Consider the following 16,959-nt stretch of genomic DNA (forward strand, 5'->3'; position numbering starts at 1 on the left):
AGGATGATAGAGCTTCAGAGTTATATTTGGCAGTGGATGAAAGCACAGCTAGGCCGACAATGGTATGGGAAACGGGTCCACTTGTGATGGCATAATGTTTTGCAAAACTGCACTCTGAAGTCTGAGTTGTGGCCCTGTAGATGTCTGTTAAGGGACATTATTTAGTCCCTTAACCTAAGTTGAGGTTGCCATGGCCCAAGTAGAATGGGTTTTGACTCCCATAGGGAAGTGTTTGTTGTGAATTATGTATCATGTACATGTAAAGGTAAAGATCCACTTAGACAGTCATTGCAGGGAGATCACCAAGCCTTCATTCATCTAAAGAAATGGGTTCTGCCCATGAAAGCTCATGATCCCATCTACATTTTTTGTTAGTCTTAAGTTTTACCGAGCCTTTGGACTGCTCAACTGTACAAAAGAACAGCTGTGGTGTGTAACTTGCGGAATGACTTGGCCTTATCCAAGTAGAAGGTGACAGTTTGTTTAACATCCAGCATATGAATGCTCGATTCATGTGGGTCCTTATGCAGTTTGGGGTAGAATGCAGGTAGGTATATGGGTTGGTTAATGTGGAAGGCAGAGGCTACTTTAAGCAAAAAGGTGGGAAGTGGTTGTAGCATGATCTTGTCTTTAGCAAATAATGTATAAGGGAGTTTCATTTTCCAACTCATCTAGCCAACATGATTGCTACCAGAAGAAGGGAGCATGTAGATAAAGGAGAGTCATGTAAGAATTCTGAGGACAGTTGAGGTCCTATGTATTTGGTTTTGGAAGGTCATAATGGGTGCAAGATGAACTTTAAGTGAACTTATGGACAGACAAGATTCTTAAGATCCAAAACGTAATCCAAAAGGTGGGTTGGGAAGTCCTGATCAAGGACAGTTGTTTGTGTTGGCACTATAGAATCTTTTCCACTTCTGCAGGTATTTCTGGTAGTGGATTGACAACTATTCAGTAACACCTTTTACTCTCTCTGAGCAGATTTCTTCCCCATGTTTCAACCACAAAGGAGAGACACTTTGAGGTGACACATCTCTGGGTTTTGGTGCAGCATGAAGCCTTTGTGCTGCAATAGAAGATTCAGAGATGCAAGAAGTGGGTGAAGATCACATACTGTGATCCATGGGAGGTAAGGGAACCAAGTCTGTCTGGGCCATGTCAGGACAATGAGAATGATGTATGCATTGTCCATCTGTATCTTGTGAATGACTTGCAGGATCAACAGTATTGGCAGAAAGGTGTATAGAAGTATGAGGAACATGTTCCCCAACAATCCAGGTTTGAGGCCCACTCTGGGGCAGAAATGCAGGCATTTGTGGTTCACTGGTGACACAAATATGTTGATTTCTGGATAACACCATTTGCAGAATATCATTCTGAGGCATGCTGGGATTTCCCATTCTTCTTATTGTAGCCTGGGAAGGAGTTTTAGTAAAATTTGGATGGGTTAGGCTTACTAATTGGACCAGATAAATCTAGGTTCGTCCTCTATTCCAAGTTACAGTTCAGTGGAACCATAAGATTCCTTCTCTTGAGGGCCGGCAGGTGACTGACAGCAACCACACTAACTCAGGAAATGAAATAGAAAACAATGTTATTGCTAAAGGAACGACTATAATGCTTACCACAACAAAGACAGCAGCAAGAACACAAATCACTTGAATTCCTTCCCAAAAGATCATTAACACAATCAGATTAAAACTTATCTGGCTGTGTCTACACTGGCGCGTTCTTGCGCCAAAGCAGCCGCTCTTGCGCAAAAACTTGCTGCCTGTCTACACTGTCCGTGTGTTCTTGCGCAAGTAAACTGATGTTCTACTGTATAAAATCAGGGCTTCTTGCGCAAGAACTATGATGCTCCCACTCAGGAATAAGTCCTTTTGTGCAACTGTTCTTCCGCAAGAGGCCAGTGTAGACAGGCAACATGAATTTCTTTTGCAAGAAAGCCCTATGGTTAAAATGGCCATCAGAGCTTTCTTGCGCAAGAGAGTGTCTACACTGGCATGGATGCTCTTGCGCAAAAGTGTTCTTAAGGAGGATGAAAGTCTCAAGGGAACAGAGCATTTAATGGGAGCAGAGGGAAACCATCCCGTAGTTGGGACCCTCCTCCCAGAGGATGTTGCGGTATCCTCTTGCACTGCGGATACCTCTGATGGGGAGGGACTGCCAGCTAGGAAGAGGCAGGTGTTAGTAGTGGGTGATTCGATCGTTAGAAACATAGATAGTTGGGTTTGTGATGACCGGGAGAACCGTATGGTCACTTGCCTGCCTGGTGCAAAGGTTGCGGATCTCTCGAGGCATCTAGACAGACTTATGTGTAGTGCTGGGGAGGAGCCGGTGGTCGTGGTACATGTAGGTACCAATGATGTAAGGAAGGGTAGGAGAGATGTCCTGGAGGCCAAATTTAGGCTGCTAGGAAAGAGAGTGAAATCCAGGACCTCTATGGTGGCGTTCTCGGAAATGCTTCCAGTTCCACGTGCAGGACCAGGTAGGCAGGCAGAGCTTCAGAGTCTCAATGCGTGGATGAGACGATGGTGTAGGGAAGAGGGGTTTAGATTTATTAGGAACTGGGGACACTTTTGGGAGAGGGGGAGCCTATACAGGAAGGATAGGCTCCACCTAAACCAGGGTGGAACCAGACTGCTGGCACTAAACATTAATAAGGCCGTAGAGCAGTTTTTAAACTAAGAGATGGGGGAAAGCTGATTGGTGCGGAGATGCACGTAAATCGGAGAGAGACTTCTCTTAGAGGAGAATCCATTGATAGAGATTCTCTAAGCTGTAGTCGGAAAGAGAGGAGGGAAGAGGGCAAACCATTGGCCAGAGCTGACAAACAACCGCATACAAAGGAATCCAATGCATCAGGGAAGGGCAGACAAATAACCAGTGGCAAATTTTTAAAGTGCTTGTACACAAATGCTAGGAGTCTGACTAATAAGATGGGTGAACTACAGTACCTTGTATTAAAGGAGGAGATTGACATAATAGGCATCACTGAAACCTGGTGGAATGAGGAAAATCTGTGGGACACAATCATACCGGGATATAAAATATATAGAAAGGATCGAGCACGCCGAGTGGGTGGTGGAGTGGCACTGTATGTGAAAGATAATGTAGAATCAAATGAAATAAAAATATTAAGTGAATCAACATGTTCCATAGAATCGCTATGGATAGAAATTCCAAGCTCCAATAAGAAGAAATTAGCAGTAGGGATATATTACCGACCACCTGAGCAGGACAGCGATACTGACATAGAAATGCTGAGGGAGATTAGAGAGGCTACCAAAATAGAGAACTCTATAATAATGGGGGATTTTAATTACCCCCATATTGACTGGATACATGTCACCTCAGGAAGAGAAGCGGAGATAAAATTTCTCAATGGCTTAAATGACTGCTTCTTGGAGCAGCTAGTGCAGGAACCCACAAGGGGAGAGGCAATTCTCGATTTAGTCCTGAGTGGAGTGCAGGATCAGGTCCAGGATATAACCATTACAGGACCGCTTGGGAATAGTGACCATAATATAATAACATTCAACATTCCTGTGGTGGGAAGAACACCTCAGCAGTCCAGCACCCTGGCATTTAATTTCAAAAAGGGGAATTACACAAAAATGAGGAGGTTAGTTAAACAGGAATTAAAAGGCACAGTGACTAGAGCCAAATCCCTGAAAGCTGCATGGAAACTTTTTAAAGACACCATAATAGAGGCCCAACTTAAATGTATACCCCAAATTAAAAAACATAGCAAGAGACCTAAAAGAGAGTCACCGTGGCTTAACCACCATGTAAAAGAAGCAGTGAGGGACAAAAAGGTATCTTTTAAGAAGTGGAAGTCCAATCCTAGTGAGATAAATAGAAAGGAACATAAACACTGCCAAATCAAGTGTAAACATGTAATAAGAAAAGCAAAAAAAGATTGAGGAACAGCTAGCCAAAAACTCAAAAAGAAATAACAATGTTTTTTAAGTACATTAGAAGCAGGATGCCTGCTAAAAAGCCTGTGGGTCCCCTAGATGATCGAGCTATAAAAGGAGCAATCAAGGACGATAAAGCCATTGCGGAGAAACTAAATGATTTCTTTGCTTCAGTCTTCACGGCTGAGGACGTTGGGGAGATTCCTGAATCTGCACCGTCCTTTGTGGGTGATGAATCTGAGGAACTGTCCCGGATTGAAGTGTCATTAGAGGAGGTTTTGGAAAAAATAGAAAAACTTAATGTTAACAAATCTCCGGGACCGGATGACATTCATCCAAGGAGTCTAAAAGAACTTAAATGGGAAATTGCTGAGCTATTATCTGTGGTTTGTAACCTATCCTTTAAATCAGCTTCCATACCTAATGACTGGAAGGTAGCCAACGTGACACCAATATTTTAAAAGGGCTCTAAAGGCGATCCTGGCAATTACAGACCGGTAAGTCTAACTTCAGTACCGGGCAAATTAGTCGAAACAATAGTAAAGAATAAAATTGTGAAGCATGTAGAAGAGCATAATTTATTGGACAAAGGTCAACATGGTTTCTGTAAAGGGAAATCCTGTCTTACTAATCTATTAGAGTTCTTTGAAGGGGTGTCTGAGTTCCTGGACTCGGCATGAGCTGGAATTGAGCCAGGCTGCCATCCCACCTGGCTCCTAATACACTTTAAATGCAGAGCCGCAGCAGGGGTAGGTCCAGGACCCAGTGCAAGCTAGTATTGAGCTGGGCTGCTGGTCAGCCTGCTAAAAAATTTACTGGCAAGGGGTGGGGGCAAATGTGTGCAGTCTATATTAACCTATAAGCTTTTGCTTATCAGTTAATCAATTATACTATTACATCCCGGCTGTTCTAGACTGGCCGTTTGAATTTCTGCAAGAACACTGACGATCTCATGTAAGATCGTCAGTGTTCTTGCAGAAATACTGTGCTGCTCCCGTTCGGGCAAAAGCCCTCTTGCGCAAATCATTTGCGCAAGAGGGCCAGTGTAAACAGCACAGTAATGTTTTCCGCAAAAAAGCCCTGATCGCGAAAACGGCGATAGGGGCTTTTTTGCGGAAAACCGCGTCTAGATTGGCCACGGACGCTTTTCCGCAAAAAGTGCTTTTGCGGAAAAGCATCTTGCCAATCTAGATGTGCTTTTCTGAAAATGCTTTTAACGGAAAACTTTTCCGTTAAAAGCATTTTCGGAAAATCATGCCAGTGTAGATGTAGCCCCCTAGTTCCAAGTTAGATTTCTGTTTGCTGATTTGGAGACCTAGCTAGTGAAAGAGGAAAATTACCACCCCCCTGGTGTTATTTGGTGTTTCTACTATGCACATCTTTTAAGAAGAATTGAGAGGCAGTAGATAGAGCAAAGGGTAGAACTCAGTACTGGTAGTGATTAGATCCTATTATGAATATGAGGAAATGTCTGTGAGCAGGATGAATTGTAATATGGAAATGTGCATCTTGGAGGTTGAGGGGAGAAAACCAGCCATCCCCTCCCCACATGAACTGGTATAATTCTGACCCAGGTGACCATCTTGAATCTGTGGTTACATAAAAATTAGTTGAGCTTTTGGAGATCTAAGATAAGTCTCCATCCATGCTTAGTAAAATATGTGCAAATGATGCCCAAATATAGGGTTGGGGATTCTATTAGGACTGGTTCTGGGTAATGAGCATTCAGAGACTCTCACCAAACCTTCACAACTTTGGTTTTGAGGTAGTTGGCTGGATAGGTACAGACTGATTGAGGAATCCTGCCTCCTCTGAGATCACTGTTTCATTCTGGGTTGGTCAAACTGTTGCTATCTTTGGTGGTGGAAAGATGTCTTGAAGCTTCTGGTATGGGATATAGCACTATTGTTTGTTAGGTAGAGTGTAAATACCTAGATTGTTTAATATTTCCAGAGAGTCCTTCATGGAGGTGAAGACGTGCATCCTATCAGAAAGGAGGGTCCTCTACTTTGAGCTACAGCTCTTTGGGATTCCTGAGACCTGTAGCCAGGATGCCCTCTACATGACAATAGTCGTGGTTGTAGTTCGAGCAGCTGTATCTTTGATGTTCATAGCCTCCTGGAGAGCTGTTTGGGCTACTGTGCAATCCTCTTTAAGAATGAATTGCAGTAAAGGGTGTTTTTATTCTGTCAAGTCGTCCATGCGTTTCTGTAGCGTGCAATAGTTGGAGTAGTTGTAGTTAGCAAGAAGCACAGAATAACGGGCAATTTGAAATTGAAGGGTCGAGGATGAATATATTTTCCAGCCAAAAAGATCTAGATGTTTGTGCTCATTGCCATGCAGTGTGAGCAAAATTGTGGTTGTTTTGTGCAGCAATGCACGGCATCTATACAACGAGCAAATCTGGTTGAGAAAGTGAAAATAAAAAAGTCCATGCTTTTGGTGGTCACAAAATATTTTCCATCAGCACGTTTGTGGGTGGCGGTGCTAAAACAGGAGTTTGCCAGATGGTTTCTATTGATTCCATAACAGCTTTGTCTATAGAAAGGGCAATTTTTGTAGCCGTGGAGAGGTAGGGAATTTGTAACATCTTGTGCTGTTTCTTCTGTACCTCCTAAAAGGCAATTTCTTGGCTAGGTGGCTACTCTTTTGCACAGACTGAATGGACGCTCTCTCTCACTCAGTCTGGACACTCTTTCAAAAAAACAGATCACTTTTTCAATGCACTTTTGCAGTGTGCACGCTCTTTCACAAGAAGTTTTTTTGGAAGATCTCTTCCAAAAAAACCTCCTTTCCAAAGAAGCCTATAGTCTAGATGGAGCCGTAGTACTGGACTCTTTGCTTCCAACAAACAACAGAAGTAGGAGTCTGCTTAAGATGTCTCAGTTAGGGTCCATTGCTACATAAGAGCAAGAAGCATTCCAATGCAATGGGGGCTATACAAATACCTAGGAATAAGAATGAAGGCTCCATAAGGGACCAGGTCCACCCAAAGATTCTAAAATCCAATTTACATATAAGCAACAGATATAGTTACTCTGGGATGTTACATGACTATGAATGGGAAGGGAGATAGCTCACACTAAGCAAGTTTGATGACCCCCAGACTAAACCTATGTTAAAACCCTTTTTAAAATCCTCATATATTGGACCTGATTAGAATAAAAGCACCTTATTAAAAGATTGAGCTTCATCCCCATTAGTAGCCAGAAGCAAAAAGCAATGATTTCAAAGAGAAAGCGTTAGCAGAACAACAGTGTTTTCATGGTCCAGAAATGTATTTACAAAAGATACCTTTTGCTCAAAGATGGTACAGTTATAAAGGGTGTAGAGCTTCTGTGCCAACTCCTCCTTCTTCTTCCTGAAAGTTCTCACATATTGGGATGCTGGGTTTGACAGCTCTTGTAAGAAACAGCCTGGTACTCCACAGTGATTCCAACTGCATGAAAACGACAGCAAAAAAAGCACACTGTCGTCACAGAAGTCTTACTTTTAAAAAAGTTATCTACCTTATAGTAACTATGGTTCTTTGAGAAGTCTTTGTGGATCCCATTCTAGATGTGAATGTTCCCCATGCATTAGACTGGAATCTTTTGAACAGCAGTCAGCCATGTATGTTTGTCCTTATGCCCTACATCTAAGGACATAAAGGTCAGAGGAGCTACAAACATTTCTCAGTTCACTTGCTAAATCAGAAACCCAAATAACGAGTACTCTGAAAAACTGGGGGATGAAAGGCTAGTTATGGGATTCAGAGATGGTAATATCTTTGGGTACTATAAATTAAGTAACTAATTTGAAATTGGGTCCTCCATAGTGAAGCCTAGTCATTGGGCTAAGAGGCAGTATAGACTGGGTTTCAATCTCTCCTGTTGAAATTGTTCAACTTTGTATAAATAGCCCTTGGATCAGGGACTTGAACTAGGGTCTCCTGTGTCCTAGGTAAGTGCCTAGGCACTAGGCTGTACAGTCACTCTCATGCACTCTGGCCCAATGTCTGTTCATGAAATTGGCACACAATGATTGGGCCAGGAAGAGTTAGTGAGGATGACACACTAACCTGTGTAACTCTCAAATCTCTTCTCCATAGCAGGGAGAGGGGGTAAGAAGAGAGGGGACTAAATCCAAGTTCTCCACATCCCAGAATACATTAACCTTTGATTTTCCTCCATCACCCCCTAAGCATTTTTTTAAATCTAGTTCTGCTTTGCTTTTGACAAATCTCTCAAACTGAACATTTTCACATTGGGTCAAACAAAACATTTAGTTTTGATACTTATGGTGAAGGGGTCTGTGTGTGTGTAACACCATTTTCTAGATGTTCCAGCTATTTAGTTAGCTAAAATCTTCTCTTATTAGTTGTAAACTCTTTAGACCTAACCCTAACTGCCTTGCCTGTAAAGGTTAAAACCACAGACAGACAGTCCCAGAGTATGTCTGGAATGCTTAGGGGCAGCAGGAAAAGTTGACAGGAGGCCAAGAGAGCCAATGAAAACAAAGCATAGGCTTTTGAATTGGAAGCAGAAGACCTTCCTGTTCCAGCCAGGGAAGAGTTCCTGAAGGACTAGGGAGGAGCTAGGAATGGAGAATCCATGTCTAGGAATGGACTAAAGACGGGTCTACACTACAAGGACTGGTTGAGCTAAGCTACGCAATGTGAGTTATGTTAGTAGCATAACTCAAATCAAAGTAGCTCAGATCTACTTATGGCAGGGTCCACACTGCACAGGGTTGATAGAAAAAACTGTCAACTTCCCTTAATCATCTTGTTGTGCTAGAGCACTGGAGTCAACAGGAGAGTGCTTGGCAGTTGATTTAGTGCAGGGCTACTCAACATGCTGGCCGCATGTAGCCCACCACCTGTTTGTTTATATCTCGCAGCGTGGTTTGGGTTTACACGGGGTTCAACATGCAGCCCGTGGGTGGGATCCTTTGAACACGGCCTCCAGTGGGAACACACTCCACAACAGCGAGTTAATATAATGATCTTCTGTTGATATGAGTTTTAGTAGTTAAATTCCTGGATTATCATTGCTCGTTAAAAGTACTGTCATATGGGTGGAAATCGGGTAAATACTGCATTTTATTAATACCAGCTTAAATGGGACCTGCATGTTGTATAGTCTTGCCTTAATCTCAGTATTCATGCTCAGTGTAGAAGAAGTTATTTGCATATATTTACATATATATTTGCAAGTCTATGTAACCATGCTTAAGTTGCAGCTCTCGGCATATGCTGTATCACTGTGGCCCCCGGGGCTTCCAAAGTTGAGTAGCCCTGATTTTGTGGGTCTTTACTAGATTCACTAAATCAACTGCCAGTGGCTTGATTACTGAACCATCAAACCACTCTGCAGTGGAGATAAATGCTAAGTCTTGAAACTACAGAAATGTGAATAGAACAGGTGTGGCGGACGCAGCTGAGGGCATCCGCTCAGGGCGAATTGCTCAAATCCAGGGCTCCTTACAACCCCCAGACTGGTGACCTCTCCAAACAGACCACAAACTAGTCCCACAGAGCGCTTCAGTAGCCTGCCTGAAGCCTCACGAGCAAAACCCCTCCAACACACCAGCAATATCCGTGCCCCGGGCCTCATACACAGGTGGTGGTGGGGGGGAGGGGTCCTAGCACCCAATCCCACCTACGCTGAACAAGTTCTGTCCGGTTCCAAGAAACCAGCCACAGATCCCTGGTCAATTTATCCTTTGGACCTTACCCACAAATCATGCTGGGCCAATCCTTTAGCATCTAACATCTAAAGGTTTATTATAACAATAAAGAAAAGCATGAGAGTAAGGTTGTTGAAGAATCATAGAATCATAGGACTGGAAGGGACCTCGAGAGGTCATCGAGTCCAGCCCCCCGCCCTCAAGGCAGGACCAAGCTCCGTCTACACCATCCCTGACAGATGTCTATCTAACCTGTTCTTAAATATCTCCAGAGAGGGAGATTCCACCACCTCCCTTGGCAATTTATTCCAATATTTGACCACCCTGACAGTTAGGAATTTTTTCCTAATGTCCAATCTAAACCTCCCCTGCTGCACTTTAAGCCCATTACTCCTTGTCCTGTCCTCAGAAACCAAGAGGAACAAATTTTCTCCTTCCTCCTTGTGACACCCTTTTAGATATTTGAAAACGGCTATCATGTCCCCCCCCTTAATCTTCTTTTTTCCAAACTAAACAAGCCCAGTTCATGAAGCCTGGCTTCATAGGTCATGTTCTCTAGACCTTTAATCATTCTTGTCGCTCTTCTCTGTACCCTTTCCAATTTCTCCACATCTTTCTTGAAATGTGGCGCCCAGAACTGGACACAGTACTCCAGCTGAGGCATAACTAGTGCAGAGTAGAGCGGCAGAATGACTTCACGAGTTTTGCTTACAACACACCTGTTGATACAACCTAGAATCATATTTGCTTTTTTTGCAACAGCATCACACTGTTGACTCATATTCAATTTGTGGTCCACTATGACCCCTAGATCCCTTTCCGCCATGCTCCTTCCTAGACAGTCGCTTCCCATCTTGTATGTATGGAACTGATTGTTCCTTCCTAAGTGGAGCACTTTGCATTTCTCTTTATTAAACCTCATCCTGTTTACCTCTGACCATTTCTCTAACTTGCTAAGGTCATTTTGAATTATGTCCCTATCCTCCAAAGAAGTTGCAACCCCACCCAGTTTGGTACATTACATGCATCGAATCTCCCAGTTCTCGATGCAGGCTCTAGCAGAGATTTTACAGCTGCTGGTTTAAAAGTCCTTGTTGAGCATCCTAGGATCAGGATGGGTCCACAGGTCTTTCTTGCTCTTCGATCCCTGCATTGCTGCCTCTGGGATGAAGTGCTGAGCTGAAGACCAAGATGGCGGCGACCATATGGCCTCTTTATACATCCTTCCTTCCTGGTCTCCTCTTGGCTGCAGCAGGTCACCTGGCCAGCGGCCAATCTCTGAGTTCCATGCAGGCAGCTCTCAGCCCTCATTCTTTAGGCGTGTCCTTGGCCCATTGAGTGCCATTGTCCCACAAGGCCTCGCTAATTAGCATATCCATAGGCCAGGCCCTGCCCAATGCTCAACCACATGCAGGGAAATATTCAGTATGCATACAAGTACATGCTTATAATTGCACACACAGACATTATACAAACACATGAACAGCGTGCATAGGATTAGCAGACAGTGAGCTTCTATTCAACACCACACATGGCCCCTCTTTTCTATCATTTTCTGGGGCCAACACCCCCACCTATGGGTGCAGCAGCGATCTGGCTGCTCCCTTCAAAATCCAGTAACGTGACACCTCCAACACAAAATTGATGCAGGAAGTGATGCCAGTAACATCACTGAGGGCATCATAGGCCTCCCCATGCTTTGGCACTGTGTCATCACATGTTCTAACCCAATGGCAGAAATAACAGTACAGAGCTGAATGAGAGTATGAGAACCCAGTGAGCCTAAAATAGGCTTCATTATTGCAAGGTCTGCCCTATTGACAACCATGTCCTTGCACTGTCTCACCAACCCAAGGTAGAACTTGGTAAAAACCACAGCTACTTGGATCTGCTTCTGCGGCATGATCCATAACTGTGTCAGGTGATTTTGCCCCGAGCTGAAGAAAATAGTGAATTTATCCAGGCCAGCTCTGGCAACTCTCTGAACAACAATTAACATTGTGTGAATGCCGAACTCCTGAGAGATTAGGTGAAGACACAGGGGGAGGGCTAAAGGTCACTCTACTGAGAGCAAGAGAAGGGCTGGGAACCAATGCTGATGAAGCCATGCTGGAGCTATCAGGATTACAGAGGCCTGAAATTCCCTGACTCTCAGAATTACCCTATGGATTAGCAGGAAGGGGGTGGGGGAGAGGGCGTACAGGAGGCCCCGAGGCCAAGGGATCATGAAAGCATCTCCCAGAAACCCCAGGCTGTGGTTGAATAAGGAGCAAAAACGGGGACACTTCCTGTTGCTGCGGGTTGCAAACAGGTCCAGGTGGGGAAACCCCTACCTGCAGAAAACAGACAGGGCTATGTCCATCCTGAGGGACCACTCGTGCCTCTCGAAGGACCTGCTGAGGTGATCTGCCAACCCGTTCTGGGTCCTAAGAAGGTAAGCGGCCACTGGGTGAATACCATGAGCCATGCAGAACTCCCAGAGGAGGAGAGCCTCCCTACACATGGGACAGGACTGAGCACCACTGTCTGTTTATATAAAACATTGCTGCCATGTTGTCCATCAAAATCAAAACGCACTTGTTTCGAAGCTGCAGCAAGAAAATACTGCATGCGAGGCAAATAATTCTCAACTCCCTGACATAGATATGAAGGGAAGGGTCTGTGGGGCCCCACATACCTTGTGTCTGTAGCTTCCCGAGGTGGGCTCCCCAGCCCGTATTGGAAGCGTTCATCACCAACTGAATGGACAGGGAAGGACTGAGGAACAGCATGCCTTCGCAGACCATCTCCTAAAAAGCCATTAGTTGAGGGATCTCAACACATCTGCAGGCACCGTTACCACTGTGTCCATATACTGGGTGGTGGGTCTGTGCCAGCCATAGCTGGAGCAACTGTAACCTGAGCCTGGCATGCTGTACCATGTAAGTGCAGGCCACCATGAGCCCCAGCAGCCTCAATGCAATAGTGGACCATCATGGTAGGGAACAACTGGAGCTGCAGGATGGCCTCCTTTAATGTCATGAAGTGCCCCATGGGCAGGGAGGACCACCAGGGTGGATTTGGCCTCCTTTAGGATATGTGGTTGATTACCTGGGACTGGGAGGAGCCTCTTATAAGCCAATTGTCCAGATAAACAGATAAACCTGGACCCATTGCTTCCTCAGGAAAGTGGCTACTACTGTCATACCCTTTATAAAAACCTTGGGGGCTGCTATAATGATCACAACCCACCATAAAACAGAGGAATCACCTGTGTGCAGGTGCGATGGAAATGTGAAAATAGGTGTCTTTGAGATCAAGGGCAGCGTATCAGTCTCCCATGGCTAGGGAAGGAATGATGGAGGCCAATGTTACCATTTTGAACTTTGACTTTACTACAAAAGTATTTAGATCTCTCAGGTCCAGAATAGGGCAGAAGCCGCCCTTGGCCTTTGGGACGAGGAAGTAGTGGGAGTAGAAACCCTTTCCCCTGAGGTCAAGGGGACCTCCTCTACCACCCCTAGATCAAGAAGCTTCTGCACTTCCACCCTGAGAAGATGCTTGTGAGAGGGGTCCCTGAAGAGTAATGGGGAAGGAGGATGGGAAGAGGACTGGGAATGGAAGGGGATGAAGTAACCCCTTCTCACCATAACCAGGACCCAGCAGTCCATTGTGATGTGTGACCATACATGATAGAAGGGGAAAAGGTGATTGGTAAAAGGCCTCTGATCTAAGACTGGTGCGCTGTCCTCACTCACATCTTCAAAGACTCGGCCTAGGGCCCTGGGACTTCCTGGAGAGGCCCGTCCCCCAGTCGGAAGACAAGTGGAAAGGATGCCCGCCGCTTCTATTGGTATTATTACGGCCCCTGCGTTTACAGAAATCAGATTCATTGCTCTGCTAGAAAAGGTGGGACGGGGCCCCTCTGTGGGGCAGGAGTATGGATGCCTAGGGACCTGAGAGTTGCCCTAGAGTCCTTCAAGCCCATGGAGGCTAGTATCGGTCTGTTCCAAAAATAAGCCCCCCTGCTCAAAGGGCAGGTCCTGAATCATGTTCTGGATTTCTGGTGGAATGCCAGACATGTGTAGCCATATGCCCCTGCATAGGACCAGGCCTGTCGCCATAATACAGGCTGCCGTGCTGCGGAGTCCAGGACTGCCTGAAGTTCCGCCCGGGACACCACCTTGCCCTCATCAGACAAGGCCCTAAATGTCTGCTTCGAGTCACTAAATTTGTCTATAGCTGCCCACAAGTTGAAGGTATACCTTCTCAGGAGGACTTACTGTTTAGCAATCCTGAGTAGGAGACCCCCTGAGGCACAGGCCTTATGACCCAACGGCTGTGTCTAGACTGCATCCCTTTTTCGTAAAAGGGATGCAGTCTAGACACAGCCAACAGGTCTGACTGCTTGGCCTCCCTGTTCTTGGGGGTAGGAGCAGGTTGGCCCTGACGCTTGTGATGGTTAGCAGCCTGCACCACTATCAAGCCCTGATGTGAGAACAGGTGCTCATGGGGGACAAAGTACCACTGTTCTGCCCTCTTGTCCATAGTAGATGCTAGCGTCTGCCAGAGAGCCTTGGTGATTTTGCCCACCGTCTTATTCAAGGGCAAGGCCACGAGACAGCACCTTGACTGTCAGGTTGGAATCCTTGGAGGCCCTCTCAAGCTGGACCCTGAGACTTTGGGCCAGTCTCCAGTGGAGTTCTTGATGGGCCTGGGAGTCCATGGCCAGCACTGATGAGAAGGCCAACCCTACAGCCTCATCAAGGGAGGATGACGAGAACTCGCGTACCGTTGAGTCCTCCAGTTCGTGTGGCCACTCGGATGCCCAAGAGGGGGCAGATTGTCCCAACGGCCCTTGATCACTGCCACCCTCCAACGAGGGCTGAGGGAATTCACCATGTACTGCCGAGGCCTGTGGGGCCAGGACATTAGGCAATGGGGTGGCCAAAGGTAGGGCCTGGTTTCCCAGATGCGAGGATCCTGCTGTGGAGGGAGGACTCCCTTGGGCCTGGTGGTACACCCATGGGGTCCACAATGGCCACTGGTCTGGATGTTGCCACTGCAGAGGCCATGTCTGCGACTGACCCGAGACACTATCATGGCATTCGCAGTGCCGGAAGTGAGCAGCACCAGGACCTGGATCAGTGCCAGGACCTAGAATGGCGCTGAGAGCAGGAACAAGAGAGAACCGCTCTAACTCCATGTTGGAATCCATTGAGTAATTGGACTCTGACCAAGGTGGGGCTGAGGCTGGATCTGGGGTTTAGTGCCTCTCTGTGTCCTGAACCATGGATGCGGGGCTTGCCATACTGCCACACTGATGGTGGGGGCATCAGGTGCTCCGGTGCAGCGGACTGGGCTGCCAGGATAAGCATGCTAGACGCTGAGCTCTCCTTGGACTCCGGAGAGAGTGAGGTTATTGGTACCAAAGGGCCTGGTGCCAGCATAGACATGAGCGCCGGGGAGTGCAGCACTGCATGGGGCACCAGTGCCATGAGCGGTGCAGGCCTACCCAAGTCCGGTGCTGATGACAAGGTATGGGCCCTGGGCCAGTCCCAGCGCTCCGGAGGTGGCAAGGACAAATCAACAGTCAGCTCAATTAATTCCCGCGCACTCGAACGTGTCTGGAGTGGTGGGCCTTTTGACCAGAACCAGCTCCTTCCCTGCACCATGGCTCTTGGACACACTGAACTGGCCATACTCTAGCCCAGGAGCAGCAGACCTTGCAGCTGGTGCGGATGTGACAGCGTGCCCCAACTGGGGTGCACTGCAGGCGCATGCCGGGGTGGAAACCTGCCCCTCTCCGCCCTCCTCTTCTTGTGCGGCACTGGTGATTATGGTCAGTGCTGCACCGCAAGTGCTGGATGAAGCGCTGACTCCATCAAGAGTATCTTCAAGTGCGTCTCTCTCTCTTGCGCTGAGTCTGGGGTTTAAAATTGCGGCAGATTCTGCAGTTACTCGGGATGCGGGCCTAACCCAGACACTTGAGGAATTAATTGTGCAAGTCATCACAGGGCATAGGCTTGGTACAGTCAGCACAGGACGAAAAGCTGTGAGGCCCTGGCATGCCCCGTGAGCTGGGAGGAAAGGGGATGCAACAGGCGAGCCCCAACCTAAAACAAACTCATCTAACTCTAGCTAAACCACTATTTAACAGGAAAAGCAACTTGGAAAGAACAAAGGGGATTCAACTAGGTGCTAACTAACTCTAAAGACTTGTGAATACCTCTGAAAGCACTCTTGCCAGCAAGCAAGAAAGGCGCTTCAACAACGGTCATGGGCGGTAAAAAGAAACTGAGGGGGATGGAGGGCCAGTGGGGGTATACATGCACCAATATAGTGGTGCCACTCCAGGGGGCTTCCCTGCTGGTCCAACAGGTACCGCTAAGGGAAAACTCTCCAACAATCTGTGCATGCGGTGCGTGTACACTTAAGTGGAATGGACATGAGCAAGAGCTCAAAAAAGAAAGGCCATTGATGAGGCCTACACCTGGATCAAATGGACAGACAATGATCGGCTGCACTTTCGCTATGTCGTAACAAGTACGAATACACATAGTGATCCTCTGGGCAGATGAAAGGGCTATCATGTACATGGTACTGCAACAAGCAATTGATTAGACTTCTTAAATGGCTTAGTACGCTAAACATAAAAGGCTAAGGCATGCTTGAAATTCAGAGAATTTAGGTATCTCTCTCAAAGGGTGAGGTGAGGGTTAGGGTAAAATATTGACAGGAAAATGTCTTGCGACACATGAAAATGAGAAATCATTTTCAGAAGGAATGAAGGATGGGGTCTCAACTGAACCTTATCTTTAAAAAAAACCCAGTGGGTTCAAACATTAACGCTTTTAGTTCGGAAACTCGTCTGGCTGAAGGGATCACTACCAAAACTACAACCTTCATAGACAAATACAACAAAGAATAAGTAGCTAACGGCTCGAACAGTGGCACCATTAGCTTTGACAATATCAGGTTTAGGTTCCATTGGGGGTACTGAGTCCCTCACGTGATGATATAAGATGACGACCTGGACCCTTCTGCGCTGCAGGAATGCTGCTACCACTGCCATGCACTTCGTAAAGCTCCTTGGTGGGGCAGACAGGTCAAAAGGTGTCTGAACTGATAGTGGGACCTGCCCACAATGAAATGAAAGAACCTTCTTAGAGCCGCAACTATGGGCACATGAAAATAAGCATTCCTCAGACTGAGGGCAGTGTACAAGTCCCCAGGATCCAGGGAAGGGATAATTGAGGACAAGGATACCATATGGAATTTTAACTTTTTCAGGTATCTGTTTAGACCATGTAGGTCTAATATGGGACCATAACCCAACCTTGCCTTTCAGGATAAGGAAATAAAGGAAATAAAACCATGAACCCCTGAA

General features: G+C 46.3%; 1 protein-coding gene across 6 annotated transcripts in view; it reads right to left on the reverse strand.

The window, feature by feature from the left end:
- GCNA (germ cell nuclear acidic peptidase) overlaps nt 1–16,959 on the reverse strand; it is an 87,357-nt gene that overhangs the window by 31,066 nt on the left and 39,332 nt on the right. For all 6 annotated transcript variants that reach the window (XM_089781726.1, XM_089781725.1, XM_089781728.1 and 3 more), the window contains one exon: nt 7,215–7,359. In XM_089781726.1, the coding sequence (XP_089637852.1) occupies nt 7,215–7,359 (145 nt within the window). The remainder of the gene's footprint in view (nt 1–7,214; nt 7,360–16,959) is intronic.

This window comes from Pelodiscus sinensis, chromosome 13, assembly GCF_052426305.1.
Source record: "Pelodiscus sinensis isolate ZL-2025 chromosome 13, ASM5242630v1, whole genome shotgun sequence".
NCBI lineage: Eukaryota > Metazoa > Chordata > Testudines > Trionychidae > Pelodiscus > Pelodiscus sinensis.